The sequence below is a fragment of the Numida meleagris genome, chromosome 1, assembly GCF_002078875.1.
Source record: "Numida meleagris isolate 19003 breed g44 Domestic line chromosome 1, NumMel1.0, whole genome shotgun sequence".
In the NCBI taxonomy this organism is placed as follows: Eukaryota; Metazoa; Chordata; class Aves; order Galliformes; family Numididae; genus Numida; species Numida meleagris.
Window position 1 is genome coordinate 127828342 of NC_034409.1, and position 18428 is coordinate 127846769.

The window sequence follows — 18428 nt, forward strand, 5'->3', positions numbered from 1 at the left end:
ACCTAAAACACCCATCCCAGTCCAGTTGAGAATAAGAAGGGAGATTAATTTTTCTTTATTTTTTTTTTTAAGAGCACAGAGATGATGTATCCCTACATGACTTGGGCGTTTTGTGCTAAGCAGAACACCAAGGACTAACAAGCCTCAGTTTCCTGACCTTTAAGTTGGATAAACCCTACTTACCACTGTCAAAGTACTGAAGTGAGAATTAATGTATTTATCAGCTCCAGTAAGTGGTTTAAATGAGTTCCCAATGAGTGCAGTATACTCACAGTTCTCACTGAGGCAGCTCTTCCAGGTTTCAAACTTCAGAGGTTTGTGTTTAAAACTCAGTTTAATTTCTACTTACATTTAACTAATGTGATAAGGGTAATTTTCTCCCTCTTTGCTCTTTACATTTCATACTGTTGGTAAATATGTGCCCTTACATGCACTACTTGTAACTGAAGCAGGTGAATGCAGTTATTTAATTACTTTTGCAGTCTTTTCCAAACTCCCAACTCTTTCAGGTACTTAAGTACACAAATTTGAACTGAATTGTCTGGCAGCAGCCCCATTAAACTAATTTACCTACTGAAGGACAATGTTTGCAGTAAGATTCCTTGGCTTCTCATTGTGACTCATTTTTTCTCCTTCCTAGTTCTACTCCCTCTCAAATTCTTTGCAACATTAATGCTAATAATTATTTATCATTCAGTAGCATTAATAATTTCTGTTATGCTAAGCCTCACATGCTCATTCAGTTTCAAGATCACATCTGTAAAAATAGAAATCCACCAGCCCGAAGACCTTGGCATTCAATTGAGACAACATACAACAAACAAGAAGAAAAGATATCTCAGCTCAGAGACAGACAAAATGAAAATACAAATACGGATTTGAAAAAAAAAACCAAAAAAAACAGGCAAATGCATAACAAGAGGGCTTTGAATTGGCACTGTTGTGTGGTTTTTGTTTTTTTTTTTAATAATGTAGTACATTTAAGTGAATTGAAAAGATCAGTGTTTTCATTGTTTGTCTGGCTGAAAAGAGAGAGAATGTAAAGGCCAGCATAGAAGCTATAAGTTTTATGGGCCGGTGGTGCACAGTGTAGTCACTCTGTCCATATTACACACAACATACAGTGTATATTCCACAGCAGTGACATGCCGTGATGGTTAGGAGACCGTCTTAGCAGTTACTAACACACACTCAGCAGATTTCACTGCCACTGTGAAACATCACAAAAACAATTAATTAGCAAGAGGTCTTGCTACTATACCTACCCAAAAAGACAATAAAAGAGAGTTGCTGATATAGTATTTTTTTCCCCAGGAAGGTGACAAAAGCACTCAACAAACTAATTGGAGGGAAACAAAGTTCCTCCTGGTTTTGCCTCTCTAATACATGCCATTAAATGACAAGATTTGTTCCAAGATTAGAGACATGTCCCACAGGTCAGTAACTGACCAGTTAAGTTCATGCTGTTTTTTTAAATAAAAAAAAAAAAAGGCTTCTTGTTAGCCGATTCCATGATTCCAAATCAAATATAGAAAGTTCTTACTGATGGATGTTCTTACTTTAAAAATGGAAATGGTACCTTTAAAAATAGAAACTTGACCTGAAAGGTCTTTCACACCTCACTAAAAACGGTAATTTGGGCAACTAGAATTCAGTTGCCAAATCTGTAGATGGGCCACCCCCAGAGAAGCCAATAGAGCACAACTAAAAGCTGCATAAAAATTGATTACACCGATACATACAAGTAGCGGTGCCACTTACAGAAGCTATTATCTGTTATTCTTTACAGGTAGTGAACAGTGGTCCACAGCCTCACTTCATGCTTTACTGCAAGCATCAGGCAGCTTTACTGCTCAGTATCCAGGTACCAGTTTTGAACCATGTTAAACACTTATCTTGCAGTCTGAAACTTTTTGCTCCCACAAAATCAGCAGTGAGTCCCTTCTGATATCTGTAGGTACTGCAGCATATGCCTTTCCCCTTGCTTCAAGAAAAACATCTTGATGCAGGCTCTTACTAGGAAATCTGTAGTGGGGACTGTACTGTCCGCATTCTCTTCACAAAAGTTTTATAGACTGATCATTAGCTATCTTATCAAATGGAAAAATGTCACTGGGAAAACTTTAGATGAAAGTTACTCATATTGGAAATCTAACTGTATTAAAGGAAAATCTGGGGAAAAAACTGCTTGATGAAAAAAAAAAACACTGATCAAACTTCTGCAGCTTGCATTAATGAGAACACGATCACACATAATAAAGCCAGAGACTCTAAACAGCTGCAGTGCCAATACAGCACTTGTTAGTTCAGATACAGAACAAGGACAGCCATAACTGGTGTTCAGTATCTTTGTACTTCAACAATGGTGTGCTACTCCTCCTGGCACAAGGAAACGTTACACACAGACACAACATTGTGCTTTGTTCCAACAGCTACACACCAGAGAACCAATTGATGTAGAAAGGGATATTGTAAAGACAGAAACAACATAACCCTATCTTCTAGTAGTAAGATCCAAACAATAGCACTTCCTTCAGAAGAGCATGCTGTATTCATAGTGGTCATATGCTGTTCTGACGCCTATGCTGGAGTAACCTAGAGAAATGCCACTCAAATCAATGGAGTGTGAAATAGGAGTGAGTCCAGATGACAGAGCATCACTTCAATATATAAATGTATTTGAAATTTAATGTATATACCTAGAACACCATATTATTTGGTCCATTAAGTACTGCGTCCTCTTCTAGCAATGACCAATACTTCTGGCTTAAATGGAAAAGCATTTGGTAGTGAACAATGCACCATGCTGTACATGGAGACAAGCAACTGCCATCAGCAGAATCCATCTTAAACCCCAAAACTGAAGAGATGCTTACGGAGTCCTGAAATCTCAAGTGTATTAATAACGAAATGCAGTGGTTTTTTTTAGTCTTATTTTGCACTAAAAAAGAGGGACAGAGAATTTACTCTTCACATACTTTGCCAAAAAAAGTTCTTTCTAAAATAAACACACTGCTCAAGGACATATTGGAGTAGGACTCATGTATTTCTATGATGTTAGTCTAGTTTTTCCCCACACTTCCAGTTTGACATTACCCTTCCAAATCTATGGCCGACCAGTAATTTCCCAACAAAACAACTTCTCTGTTAGTTTTCCACTTCAGCAAAAACAAGATGTTACATACTTGCTCACTTCCTGTCAGTCTGCTGCAGGCTTAACAGCTCCCAGATTCTCTGCCACGGAGCAAAGAATCTGGAAGCCCAAATTCTAGCAACAAAGTTCAAGGCTTCCTGCATGGGGAAAGATGGCAGAGTTCCCTGAGCTCCTAGTCGAGATCTGGCAAGCCTGGGACAGAACATTATATGGTGGGGACTTCTTGGAAACAGGCAGATGCTCTATTTGAGAAAAGCCAACATCAAAACACTTTGGAATTTACTTTCAGGGGAAGCATTAAGATAAAAACAACGTCGTTCTCATACTGAATCTGACGGCAAAGGTTTTCTTAACATCAGTGTTTCCCACAGAAAGAAAATGCCATGTCTTGAGCAGTTTTAACTGTAACTTATATCCTGCTGGGCCCAATTGTTTCCCACTATGTAATTGATTACAGGAAGATTCATCAGAATTCTATCTGGATCTTGTTGCCATTAAAACAATACAGTAAATTAAAAAAGAAATTATTTACTGTGACATAAGCATCAAGAGTTTCATGGCTTGAACTGCTACTTCATGGTCCTTGTCCAGAGGCATGGACACAATTCGATCCTAATGGATGTAAAATGATAATAAAAAGATGTAACATGTTTTGTTCTCAATAAACATATATTTTTGCTACAGCTAGATCATCTACACTAGTAGAGCAGAGATTTATTTTTATTTCAGCAGCTATTTCCTATGAGACACAAGGCAACTTGATTACTACCAAGTAGTTCCCCAGCCCCTGAAAATTAACAGCATGTTAATTTTTTAACTGAATTAATCATGCAGTAATATGGTATTTTTTTTCAGATGTAATGTATGCGTTCACAAGAAATCAACTACAGTCTACAAATTAAAAGTGACTGACAACTTGTTTCTAAGATGTTACTACTGACACTTCAATATGTTAAATGAAGGTAAGCCTCAAATTACAAGCATTACATAATCAGTTTCTCCCATCAAAAATAAAGTGCGTGTACCTACACATTACAGAAGCCAGTGCTTTGCTGGAAAGATAATTAGGAATTGAGTCATAAAGGTGCTTCATGAAATAGCAGCAATATTCCTGACCTCTAGAGTTCACGCTGTTATAACTTGGTGAACATGCAAACACCTCAGAAAACAGTAGAAGTTTTCCAGTCCTGTGTACCCAAGGACTCACGCTCTGCAGTGCAGCCTTTATCTTTAAGGCATATTAAACCTTCAAACTTGCTTGCTTCAGGACAAATAGCTTTCTCAGTAAACACATCATTTCTAAATATCTAAATCCATTTTACTTTGCGTCTTCCTTCTTCTATCAGCCCAGATGTAAGGTGTGGAAGTCCGTGAATGCCGAGTTTGAAAGCTCAAGGGTAACAGAAGGAGCACGTGAAAACACAGCTCGTTGAAAATGGATTGATGATCATGTATTTACGTTTCCCATCATCAAGAAAGTGGGATTTTGACTCTGGGAGATGTCCAATCAGTCTGTATCTGCTGCTTGGATTTCCTTTGTTTCAACAAGGAGGAGGAGCTTGGTTTGGCTTTTGTGTGCGTGTGTGTGCGTTTGGGTTTGTTGCTGCTTTTTATTTTCCAGTTGGGAGGTGGAATTTGCAATAATCCATTTATATATACCACCCTCCATACAAAGAGAGATCTCAGTAAAAACAGACTAGAGCTGTTTCACCAGTCTTTGAGTACCAATCCTGTTTACAGGTTTAAGTTGCTTATGCAGTTTGCAGTAGCTTATAACAACCTTCCTTTAAAAGGGAAGAGAAAACACTACCAAAAAGCTGCTTAAAACAAAAGTTAATCTTACACAGCCAAGCTCCAGTCTGGACAATTTATTCTTAAAATACCAAAATGAATCTGCATCTTCTTATTCGACAATAATCTGTAGGCATTTCTTACTATTAACAACCGTTCTGACATACGGGTAAGCACTGCACCTTTTGCAAAAAGAACATGAATTACCACCACACGCAGGCATTGGTAATGCACTGATTCAGAGGGACTGTGGTAACAACTCCTCCTCTCACAGCATCTTGAGATTTCTTATTTGCATACTGTAAAGATACTGCCCCATTAGGATAAGAACAGCTGACAAAATCATTACAATGGGCAGGATTAAAAAAGTAAAAGACTTATTTCTTGAATGAGTAAGGACGTTGGAATACGATAAAGGTATAAGCATATATGTTGGAATATGATCAAGGCAGGTACATATGAAGTCTACATGGTCAGTGCAGTCACAGAACAAGCTCTCTAAATTTCAGAACATAATCTGACTTGTTCAGTTGATAAGGGATCCTTCTTCAAGAGTCACACTGACGTGGTATATCAGCAAAGAGTTATTCCCATATCAGTGTAATACACAGTCAATTAAATATCTAAAAGCATAACTAATTATCAAGAATAGCAAAAAAAAAAAAAAAAATAGTAAGGACCACTGGAGTACCAAATTCCTTCCCACCTTCCAAAGTTCCTTTAAAAAAGTCTGGGCCATTCTGGATAAATGATGGAGATAATCAGCTACAGTGCATTTACACCATTCTGTGTATAAATAACCTGAAGTGAAACAGAAAATTCCAGAGAAACAGAGGGAAGCACCTCTGCAAAACTCCTTCAGCCACTCAGTCAAGCAAGCTGTTTCTGCAGTACTCTAAGCTTCTGTCAGTCAAAAGAATGGGGAGATGAACTCTGACCAAAACATCACACCCAACCCAGACTTCAAAAAAACAACAACAACAACAAAAAAAAAAAAAAAAAAAAAAAACCACAGCAATCTATTTACCTTGAATCTACTTGTAAAGAGATCCATCCTGGAAACAAATTCTTTTCTGCTGTAAATTCCCTGCAGTCCCAGAAGACACTTCAACCGCACTTCAGCTTGCTACAAGAGAAAGAGAAATCTACTAATACGTTATCTCTGATGTTATTAACCATTGGCATTTATATTACGCAAATAAGAGGTCTATGTGGGTGCCTACAGTATACTACCCAAATACTACCACATTTTCTTTATTCGTGATATCAGTATTCTATTATTTGTGTGCATCTTTCCCTCTCTCTGAGAAAGCCTGCGGTGAGCCAAATGTAAAAATGACATAAAAGCTTGTTAGGCTCCCTGAGATTCAAAGAAACTCTCCAAAACACTACAGTTAATATAAGCAACAGAACGTAAGAGACATAGAAATTTACCCATTTAAATATATACAAAGACAAGATTACAGATGACCTACTTAATACCATCAGCACTCTTCCGTACAATCAACTTTGTTCACCTCCTTTCAGTGTCTGACTCAGACAACATTTAAACCTCTACAAGGACTCCAAGAAATTCCAGCCCAACAAAAATACCCCAAGGAAGAGATGCATCTTAGAAATGCATTAGCTTATCGTTATTGATTCTCACAGAACCACAGAATGCACCGGGCTAGAAGAGTCCTTAAAGATCACCTAGCTCCAATCCCACTGCCATGGGCAGGGTTGCCAGCCACTAGATCAGGCTGCCCAGGCCCCATCCAACCTGGCCTTGAGTGCCTCCAGGCATGGGGCGTCCACAGCTTCTCTGGGCAGCCCGTGCCAGGGCCTCACTGCCCTCTGAGTAAAGAATTTCTTCTGAAATTTCTTATTGTCTAATTTCAACTTACTCTATTTTATCTGAAAACCATTACCCCTTGTCTTATCACTACACTCCCGGATAAAGAGTCTCTTCCCATCTTCCCTGTAGGCTCTCTGCAGGTACTGGATGGCTGCTGTAAGGTCTCCTCAGAGCCTTCCCTTCACTAGGATGAACAAGCCCAGCTCCCTCAGTCTTTGCTCATAGAAGAAATGTTCCAGCCCTCTGATAATCTTTGTGGCCCTTCTCTGGACATGCTCCAGCAGCTCCAGGTCCTTCCCGTGCTGAACGCCCCAGACCTGGATGCAGTACTCCCGATAGGGCCTCAAAAGAGTAGAGCAGAGGAGGATAATCACCTCTGCTGCCCTGCTGGCCACTCCTCTTCTGATGCAGCCCAGGACACAGCTGGCCTTCTGGGCTGCAATGCCAGCTCATATTCAGTTTTTCATCCACCAACACCACAAAGCCCTTCCCCTGCTCTCCATGCACCCAGCCTGTATACACACCTAAGATTTCTCTGACCCAGGTGCAGGACCTTGCACTTGACCTTACTGAAGTGCGTGAGGTTTGCCAGGGCCTGCCTCTCAAGTTGGTCAAGATCCCTCTGGATGGCAGCCCTTCCCTCCAGCACGTCATAGATACAAGCACTGCTCTAAAACTAATGCATCCTATTTTATTACGTTGGCCTATAAAGCCAGAGGTGGATATTGCTGGTATGGCAGTAGGGATTGAACCTTTTCGCTACTATTCTCTTACACTTTCTTGCTGCGCAACAGACGGCAGCATAGAAGCAGTCTGTCAAAATGGAAGCTTCCACGTCTGCCTGACATGGAAGCATATCTGACATGGAAACAAGAGTGTGTCACTGAATTCCTCCATGCATAAAAAAATTGCGCTCACTGGTAGTCATCAATAATCGCTGAACATTTATGGAGACCAAACAGTGGATGTGGGCACAGAGAGGCAGCGGCTGGTGCATTTCAACAGTGGCATCAGTGACATGAAAGACAGGGCTGTCTGGAACGTGGCTTGCACAGCTGTCACACCACAAAACAAAGAGCATCTCAGTCAGCTCATCCACGGAAATCTGCATATTATGAGCAGGGAACCATGTACGGAGCTGAGTATTGGCTTCAATGTGTTCAAAACAATGGTGGTAACACTGGAATACCACGAAGTTTGCAGGAGGCGGGCCCAAAAAGTGTTCACACAGGAACAGAAAGAACACTGTATGTAAGTCTGTCAGGATCTACTGATGCAATACAATGCTGAAGGTGACAGTTTCCTGGGGCACATCATTACCGGAGATGTGGCGTCACTACTACAAGATATATGGCAGTCCATGGAGTGGCAACATGGGAATTCCCTGTCAATGAAAGAGTTCAAGACACAGCCCTCAGCAGGTAAAATTGATGTGCACTGTCTTTTGGGAAAAGGGGTGATCCTTCTGGGTTTCCTGGAACCCAGATAAACCATCAGCTCTGACAGCTATATTGCAGTGCTGACTAAGCTGAAGGCTCAAAATTCCAAAGTCAGGCCAGAGAAGAGAACAATCTTTCTCTTGCAGCACAATAACACCAGGCCCCGCACCAGCTGGAAGACCATGGAGCGCATTGTCAGTCTTGGCTGGACTGTCCTACCAAACTCACCACGTAGTCCAGATTTGGCACCTTCTGACTTCTGTCTGTTCAGGCCAGTGAAAGACTACATGGCTAACACATTCCCAGCAATGATGCTGTCATAGCAGCTGTGAAGCAGTGTGTCACCTCAGCTGGTGCAGATTTTCATGAGCACGGCCTGCAGGCTCTTGCTCATCAGTGGCAAAAGTGCATAGCCAATGAGGGTGACTACGCTGAAAAACAGTGTTATGTAGCTGAGAATTTGCTCTATCAAATAGTATTATCATGTTCTTTATATCTGTTGTAGTTTAAATAAATAGGAGGAATTACCTTCAGTGCAACTTACATACAAATGTTATGCCTTCTCCCTGTCTCTGTTCTACATTGGCATATTGTATTTTGAGCATTCTATGAAAAGAAAGGTTGCTTTGAGGTTGGCATAGCTGGTAAATAGTGCTGGTGCAAGGTGCTCCCTGTCATTAGTACTGCTGCTTCACAGATGTCCCAAAAGAGGAGTTTTCTTTATCCAGCTTTTAAATCATCTCCTGTGCATCACTAAACCTTTCAAATGACTTTTTATTTTGTTATTTTGAGGATCTAACATAAAAATATCACGGTGTTCCTTAAACTTAAAATGCTAGGGATATCTGCAGACACTGTAGGCCTTGAATCAGTCTCTTCATATTAATTCCTTAATTCTTCCTGCTAACAATAGCACCAAGAAAAACTAAGAAAACCTAAGGAAGGAGATGACCTACACATAGGCTATTACTACAAGTTCCTGTTCACCTGCTTCGGATGGAAAGCAAAAGAATGATATCTAGTAGCAGGGTTCGACCAAAATTTTTGCATAAGGCCACTATTTACTAGAAAAACTGAGTGAAATATCAATAGGTGATTATGAATACTGCTCGCTAACCTGCGCATGATAAACCAGTCATATATATTTTCCAAACAGTGTTCACCTTTAAAATTAAAGGCTGAGAGAGACTTTTTTGTGGATGGGGCTTTTTTTTTTTTTTTTTTTAAAGTTTGTAATGATTTGTTGGATGGTCACATAGTCCTTGGAGAACAGTTAACAATCAGTGACAGTGAAGGGAAATTACATAAGCACATCTTCATTCAGGATACGCTGAACATACATCATCCTTTGGCTCTATCATAGTGCATTTTGCCCTGACCTGCAAAGACCGCTAGGAAAAAAAAAAAACACAGTAAGACAGTGAGTAGGTCTAGTGACATCAGAGCTTTACATTGACTCAGCACTGCTTTGACACATTCAGTTACAAGACTTCAGTGTTTCAAAAAGATGTGGCTGTTCAGTAAGCCCTACAAGTATAGGCTGGGATGTGGATGATTTTATGAGCTCAGGTTGAGGCTCCTCCTCAACACTCTCCAAATAAAAGATTAGGAAAAACAGTTCTACTTTTGAAATATTAAGTTGTGAAGAAAATTCAGCTTACCTATCCTGTCAAGGTAAAACATAGTTTAAAAAAAAAAAACAAACACATCTGCCCCAACAAAAAAAAATGTCAGTGCGCATGCAGAAATATGATCTTTGGAAAGAAAACCACTATGTTAACGTGAGCATGTGAAGACAGTATTTCAGAAATTGTTATAACAATGGGATCACTTTTACAGTCACGTTGAAGGGGAGACAAAATTTAACCTCTTCAACTTCTTGAGATTTGCCAGGAGTCAAGACACAAAAGTTCCTTTCAACAGAAGTTTGTTTTCCACAGTATTTCTCTAGGTTTTGTTTTTTTCTGTTTTTTCTTTTTTTTTTTTCCTCCTGTTTTGATAGTCTAAGTAGAAAATCTCAGAAACTGGCCCTGAAGTTCAAGGCAAAGCTAGGTTAGTATGCTGGGAGGTCTCAAGTATGAGTGTGTGTACACAGATCTCCATACTCACTGCCTGTGCCTTCTTGTCTGCTGGATCCCCCTTCCACTTCCCCCATCCTTACTCTTCATCATCTTCGTTTTTCTGATGTTTAACTCTTCACTTTTTACACAGCACTTCCCTTTAATCTGATTACTGATTTAGTAGCGATATACCACCATGGAAGAACACTAGTGCCTTTGAGCACAAGTTAAGTGCCTTGGTTCCACAAATGCACTTGTAAGTGATTGGGCTTATAAAACTGTTATATAAAATTGTCCAATTGCACATGGCTGTCAAGTTTACTGTCAAGCACTGCTTGGTCTTCAAAAAAAAATAGAGTTACCTTATTTCTAGTAGATGAACATAAACTACTTGAAAATGTATCTTTATAGCATTGCTCCAAAACTGTTACTGAGCCAAAGAGGGATGCTGACATACAACTTAAAAGTGTAATGCCCCTGAATGTGGAAAACCCTCTTGCATCTGGACAGTAGCCTTTCATGTAAAAATACAATGTTTCAAATTGAGGTATAATGGCAAAACAGTATCTCACGGGGAAGAAAATGATTACATTCAAATTAAACACTCTGAAGACAAAACGTTAATTTCATACTATTTTTTTCCTCCTTAAAGACTCCCAAATGACTGAACTTACTATCTGTTTACAACACTGCAGATGATCCTGGCCAGATTTTTCCCCACAGTTAGAAGACTTCTGTGGTGGTTCAATGCTGGGACCTAATTATTTGTCAAATGTCTCTACGGAGTATTTTAAGAGCAAACTGGCTCCAGGAGATACCAGTTTCTTGCTGTCCACCGCCATCAAGGTGGAATGGGGACACTTATTAAGGGTGTAATCTTCAAAAATTACTTCTTATTCTCACAGTTTGAGAGTTCTCCTAACTGAACATACACTAAAAAGATATTCGGATCAGATAAAGTTAATGCAGGAAAAGATAATGCTTCTGGACAGATTTGTGGCTTCTGAAAAATCTACCTTTACAGAAATGGCAGAAAGCAGGGAAATAAGAGGCTTTGTGCTCCCCCTCCTGGCTTTGTGGTAAGCTACAATTTTGTTTACAGAACATATACCTACAGCTAACACAAAACTGAAGATGTTTCAGAATATACAGACACTATACATACACACTTTAAAGGTAGCCTGCAGAAGTACACTCTGACAATTCTGGTAATTAACCATTCATGATAAATATTCCTATCTCCCTCAAATCTGTCAAGCATTTTAGAAGCGTGAAAAATAGCTTAAATTTCAGGACTCTTCCAAATAAAAAGTCTTCCCATCTACTGCCCTCATTCAGAAGAAAAATTGAAAACTTTACCTTATCATACAGCATCCATCCAATGTATTTTAAGTAGCTATCATTTAAGAAAACATCTGGGTATGTTTTAATCCAGTTGCCAATTTCTTCAATGCAAGTAGCTCGTATCTCAGGGATCACATCACTGTGAAATTACAAAACTGTAATATCAATACACTGATATGCCTAATACACAATAAAATATTAATTGTAATATTTTTTCCTGGAATTGCTGAAGTATACGCAATCAAACATGTTAAAAACACCTTTATATTAGTGTTCTAAGTTAGCCTTCAGTCAACAACAAAGCCACTTTTAGCTACATGTATTCCATAGAATCATTACTATAAAGTTCTGGATACCTTCTCAATCGCAAACATACTGCTCTATAGTCAGAAGGCAAAACTTAAGCAGCAAACTCTAGGTAGGTCATTTGCTAAATGCGAATGGCTAAGAATAACGTAACTGCTATATTTTTCTGGACAACATCAGTGCCTGTATGACATTTAACATAATTCTGATGTCTGGACAACCTAAACAAGAGCCTCTTGAGAACGCAGGTAGACCTCACAACTCTATTTTATTCTTACCGGTAGCGACTTAGAAACGTCCCTTTGAAAATAGCATGCATCATGTTCTGTATCTCCACAAGCTTCTGATCATACTGAAACAGAAAGAGAACCGAATGTTTCAATTCACTTCACATGAAAAACCTGCATCAGTGCACTTACAGTACTGCTGTGGTCCAAATCACTATCATTTACACGTGATACCAACACAAAATGAGAGGTCTGTACCTACACTGACAATTGGCCTTTCTGCAGCTTCATACTGACAAAAGATTTATGAGGTACTAACTACAAATCTCGACAGCAAGATAAAGCACAAAATATTTTTGATATGATGAGTCTTGTTCTATCAACACAAAGCATAACTAGTACGCAATCTTCACATATAGGTTTGAGTTCTCCCTTTATGTACTTTAACATAGATGGAAGAAAGGCAGGCGGGAGAATTTTTAGAACAGACCTATAACACAACGAGAATGTATTTTAACCAAGCCCAGAACAACTAGTTTTGAAATGCTGGAAATATGTCGCTTAAGGTAAACATTTTTTCATCAACAGCATCAGAAAGGGTGACAAAATTGGTTCTGTTTCACCCTAACACAACATTTCCTCTGTTTTTCTTATATGATCAAGATGTTAAGAACTCTGGTCTCACCAAACACTTCTTCCTATAGAAAAGGGGCTGTTTCTATACCAGAAGAATCCTTGGACAACCAAAGCACAGAACAGAGATAAACAGCTCTAACGTCAGGAGAGGAGATATGCTTGTCTGACTACACACTGAGCTACCTCCATCCAGATTTATTTCTTTTAGTCAAAGTCCTGCCTCTGGAAGTGATAAGGAGCTGTTTGACTGAGCAGAGAAGAAATGATAGAAACTAAGCACAAGAAAGATACAGGTCATGTTACGACCATTTTTATAATGTTTTACTTATACAGAGATGACAGCTATCCCATGTACTTTTTCATTCATTTCACATACTGAAATTAAGTTAAAGACCTACAACTTTGACTTCTAATACATATAAACACAAACTGCACTCCAACAGCACCAGAGCTACTAATGCAATATCACATGCATGTAAATTTGAATTTGTCTAGAGATCAAAGGCTAACGAAGCACTTCGGACAGACATCACAAATTAACAGTATACAGGTCAGCAATCACCTTAGTAATTTTTATACAACTTGATCTACGCAGGCACAAATGCTCAGCAGCATGCATTAGATTAAGATATAAGCCTCAAAGAACTGCAGCATCTCAGAAACATGCAGTCAGCAATCCCACTTTTTACATCTTCACTCATCTCCCATACAAAACACCTGCCTAACCTCTTTCCTTTTTCTCTCTAGCTGGTCAAGTCTGTAATTGGTCTTCTTGCCACTTATCCTCTTCTTTTCCACCTCATATAATCGCTGAGCATTGTGCTTGTTGACATCAAGGTTCAGATGCACGCTTATAACTGCTGTCAGAAGTTTCATTGCTGTAAAGGAAACAAAGCCAACATATTCAGCAAAAATCAGACTTATGTAGCATAAATGTATCCACCACTTCACCGCAAAAAGCAGAGAGCTAGCCACAACCAATTCATTGTCCACAATAGAAAAGACACTAGATTTAAGTAATTTGTTATAAAATACAGTGTTTGTTTCAAAAGCAGATGATGATCAAAAAGGAAAATGTAGTGATACTACTGGTGATTTACAGCTTTTGGCAACAGTTCATTGACTTGTCAGAGAAGCAATTTAGTGGGCAAGTCTCTTCTTAGTTTAAGAAATTCTGTCTGCAAAAGATTCCAGAGCTGTGGAATAGGTATGTTTCAGTTAAAAAAAAAAAAGTGAAGCTGGCCCCCCAAAAAGGCCAGCAATCTTAATATTTTACTTCAATTAACAAAAAGTCATGTTCCTTTAAGAAACACTACATGTTGGTTTGCATAAATTTCAAGTGTTTTTTTTGAGCCTTTGAAGCAAGCAGTGTATTTAGAACAAATTATACATCAGTGTGTTTTATGGCAGAGAGGTTATTTATTGGCTATAAATAAAAATGGCTTTCGAGGCACCATATTGCACCAAATAAAAATGTGCTACAAGCAGAGTTCTTTTTAGCATAGATACCACAAGAACAGCAGCTCTCCAAAGAAAGCTTTCATGGATAAAGCATTTAATACAACCTCAACCTCACCGCATTAATTATTGGAGGAGGAAAACTAACAACACAGAAAAAGCAGTAACTGATTACAGAGAGATCACGGCTGAATTCTAAAGTTAATCATATCAGACATTAAAGACAATTTGTTTAGAAAGAAAAATCAGTATAAATGAACCATATCTAAAACACACAGATTTCCTTCAGTTACACATGGAAATAAATTAATTATATTACAGTAACATACATTAGGAGGAAAGTAGTGTCAATGAATAAAAAGAGAACAATTGCTCCAGCGGAGACTTTTCAGTTTTGGAAAGTTCTGTTTTGCACACAAGTCAGAAAAAAAACATCACCTATAGCAACTCTGTGAGTTGTTTTACCTGCCAAAGTGCTTGTGTGTCTAAACGCTCTGATCACAGAGTCCGCTAAGCCTGTAAGCAGTGAGATGATAGTATCCATCAAGTAGCTGTCATACAGGATGCTGCACTGGCACTGCTGAACAAGTACTGCAATGAATTCACAGAAATTGGCCTTGAACTTCTTCCAGTAGGGTCCTGTTCTGATCACAGGATAGTCTTCATTGCTCTGCACAAGGAAAAAGAGTAGAAAGTGTACATGTAGATCTCTCCCACTGAACACTGCAAAACCCTGAGTTTTGCTGACAGTCAGCTAAATCCTAGCTCCTCTGTAATTTTTCTCATGGTTACTACTACAAAGTAAAGATGTGCAACTACATTACAGGCAAGCACACACAGAAAGCAGAGCTACACTGTCACGACAGCTCCCAGCTTAAAGCAGCAAATGGAAGGCAGCTGTGAGCACATGGGAGAGGACGTGTGGAGCCACATACAGTACCATGAGTAACTTTCATTGGCATAAACCATGAGCACTCCTGGTCCCTGCTTCCTCACAGGTAGTATAGTAGTGCTTTGCCCCACACTGCCCTTCCTGTTCCTGCAACTGCATGGGAAAATTCAAGAGGAAACTCATGCAACTGAAAAAGAATAGTAACTTAGCCAAATCGTTTTTTGGTTGGATGAGGTGGTTGTACTGGTTTTGGCTGAGATAAGAGTTCATCTTCTCTGTAGTAGATGGCACGGTGCTTTCCTTTGGATCTGTGATGAGAATAGTGGTAATAACACACCAGTGGTTCAGATGTTGCTGAGCAGTGCCTACATTAAGTCAAGAACCTTCCTGCTTCTCATGCTGTCTACCCATCAAGGAGGCTGGGGATCCACAAGAAGCTGGGAGGGGACACAGCAAGGACAGCTCATCCTAAGAGACCAAAGGGATATCCCATACCATGTAGTGTCATGCAGTAAAAGCTGAGGGAAGGAAACAGGGGTGGAAAAGGGGCATTAGGCACGACAGCATTTGTCTTCCCAATAATCTGCAACACACAATGCAGCCCCACTTTCCTGAAAATGGCTGAACGCCTGCCTGCCAATGAGAAGTAGAGAACAAAACTCCTTCTTTTCCTTTGCTTGTGAAGCTTTTGCTTTACCTATTAAACTGTCTTTATCTCAAGCCATGAATTTTTCACGTTTACATTTCCATTCTTTCCCCCATCCCACTCAGGGTGACAGACCAAGTGGCTGCACAGGACTGAGCTGTCTACCAGGGTAAAACTACAACAGCGGTTCCACACATAACTACACAAAAGTGTCTTAAACAAGAGATCTGACAGCGGGGAAGCAGAAACAAACAACTGCAGCCCAGGGCAGGATGAGACTGTTTTCCTCAGCAGCACTGCCAGTACAAGTAGTTTATCAGACTACAGCTTGAAGACAAATACTGAGTCACACACCTGTACCACCAGTACCTAAGTCTCTAAACCCCGCCACAGACACAGGAAGTAGGCAATCTTTCTGATGTTATGCAAAGTGTACAATAAAGCCACAAATGTGTTCACAGTACATATCTTGTAGGTCTTTTCCAACCTTGGTGATTCTATGATCATGCCAGGAAGAAAGCAGACAGATGGCAGACTCTGGGATGCCTGCAACCCAAGGCGCATTAGGAAATACGGAATCTGGGATGTGCTCCTGATCAGGCTGCAAGACTTAGTTCAGACTTTACAGTAGTAGCAAGTGCCAAGCAAGAAAGGAAAGGAATGCTGCAAGTGATATATGGGAAGAGTTATTACAGAAAAGCTGTTTCTTTTTTTAAAAAAAATATATTCTTCTGATCAAATGTCTGTGTTTGCAAGATAATGTTTTTATGAAGAAAGCTTTTAAACAAATCTGTCTGCCAAAAACTCCATGTGCACATGTAAAGGCTGCTGGAAGGGATGGGGAATGCACCAGTCTGTCTAAAATACCACAGGAGGTGGTGTGGCTTATCCAGCAGACAGCTAAGCATCATACGACTGTTAGCTCACTCTCTGCCCCACAGTGGGATTGAGGAGAGAACTGAAAAAGCACAAGAACTTTTGGGTTGGGATAGGGACAGCTGGAAAAGAAAGAAAAAAAAATTAAACAAAACCAAAAATTAAGGCTAATGATGCACAATACAATTTCTCACTGCTAGGTGACCAAGGCCCAGACAGTCCCCAAGAAACAGCAGCCCTGTAAGCTGACCTGCCCAGTTTTATCTCTAAGTATGACATCACAGATTATGGTATATCCTTCTAGGCAATCTGGGTCAGCTGTTCTGGTTGTGTTCTCTCCAAGCTCCATGCACATCCCCAAGCCTCCTTGCTAGCAGGGCAGTATGAAAAGCAAGAAAGTCCTTGACGCAGTGTAAGAACTGCTAAGCAACAACTAAAACCTCAATGTCTTATCAGTATTATTCTCATCCTAAACATAAAACGCAGCACCACAACATCTACCAGGAAGAAAATTACCTCAGCCAAAATCAGGACAGAGCAGCTCAACGTAGCCAACTCAGCAAGTTCTCTTCACTTCCCTTTAAAATCAATAGCAAGGAACAGGCACTCCAAAATGTGAGTAGTTTAAACCCAAACCAGAGGTCTAAAACAGACCAGATGAAGCAGATCTCAGAAGTACGTAATTATCTCTATTCACCGATATACGTTTTATTATCACTAGTTCTCATGTACTTCCCTACACTGGAGACAGCTGCAGAACTATGCAGCTGAGATACGGCTACAGAAGATGCTGCACTACAGTTGAAGAGAACTACAGTAAGCCATACCACATCCACTGGCCAAGTAACTGTCAGGATCCAAGGATAGGCGATGAATTTCTTGTACTGCAATCCAGTTTCCTGCAATGCATGAGAAAAAAAATATAAAGGATTTTCAATGAAGTGTCACAGTTAATTCATAAAGATAATAAATAATAATAAAAAATAATACAAACCATGCATTATATCTAAAAACCTAGTAAAACTTAGGACAATTTCTACCATATATAGCTCACACAATTCAATGCCTTAAGCAAAAATCTAATCCCTCCTCATTTCATTATTCTTTATTTATAAGCAATGATGGAAAGAAAAAAATGCTTTTTTAATTAAAAAAAGTTTTCTTGCTATGAGTAAGAGACAATTTGTTTTTAAAACTCATAAGAAAACATATACCAAGTACAATCCTCGTAGTCAGTTCTAATATATGCCTTCCCAGCATGTGTAAGTATACATCCCTTTCTAACACTTAGTAACTAGGTACTATTAAACAACTAAAGTCTTAAAAAAAAAATGCACATTCTGAGCTTTTGAAATTATGTTTTCAGAATGAGCATCAGATGTTTCCTCAAATCTACAATCATTATAAAACAGAAGGCACAAAATCTGTAGACTTTTTTAGACCCGATGAAGCACAAGTACTTCTTTTGCCACCTGGCTATACACCACTGCAATAAACTTATTTATACTACTGCTAATTTTCTCAGCAATTAAATGGGAGAGAAACCTATAACAGAATCAAAGAAAGGTTTGGGTTGGAAGGGCCCATGGACTTATTGGTGCTCTGTAAGTGCTCCTAAACTGATCCTCCTTCTCTTCTGCATCCTTTGTCACCAGGATTGCTGCTTCATTTAGCAGTGTGGCCACGTTTTCCTCAGCTTTCTTTTCAATGTCTGTATGCTTGCAAAGTCTTCTCTTCCTACCCCTCACATCTCTTGCCAGAT

General features: G+C 39.4%; 1 protein-coding gene across 3 annotated transcripts in view; it reads right to left on the bottom strand.

Moving 5' to 3' along the window:
* Positions 1-18428, bottom strand: part of LOC110405967 (cohesin subunit SA-2-like) — a 56990-nt gene that overhangs the window by 27678 nt on the left and 10884 nt on the right. For all 3 annotated transcript variants that reach the window (XM_021411878.1, XM_021411869.1, XM_021411886.1), the window contains exons 7-13: positions 17494-17565; positions 14718-14922; positions 13521-13672; positions 12210-12283; positions 11641-11764; positions 5973-6071; positions 3687-3766 (exon numbers count right to left, since the gene is read on the bottom strand). In XM_021411878.1, the coding sequence (XP_021267553.1) occupies positions 3687-3766; positions 5973-6071; positions 11641-11764; positions 12210-12283; positions 13521-13672; positions 14718-14922; positions 17494-17565 (806 nt within the window). The remainder of the gene's footprint in view (positions 1-3686; positions 3767-5972; positions 6072-11640; positions 11765-12209; positions 12284-13520; positions 13673-14717; positions 14923-17493; positions 17566-18428) is intronic.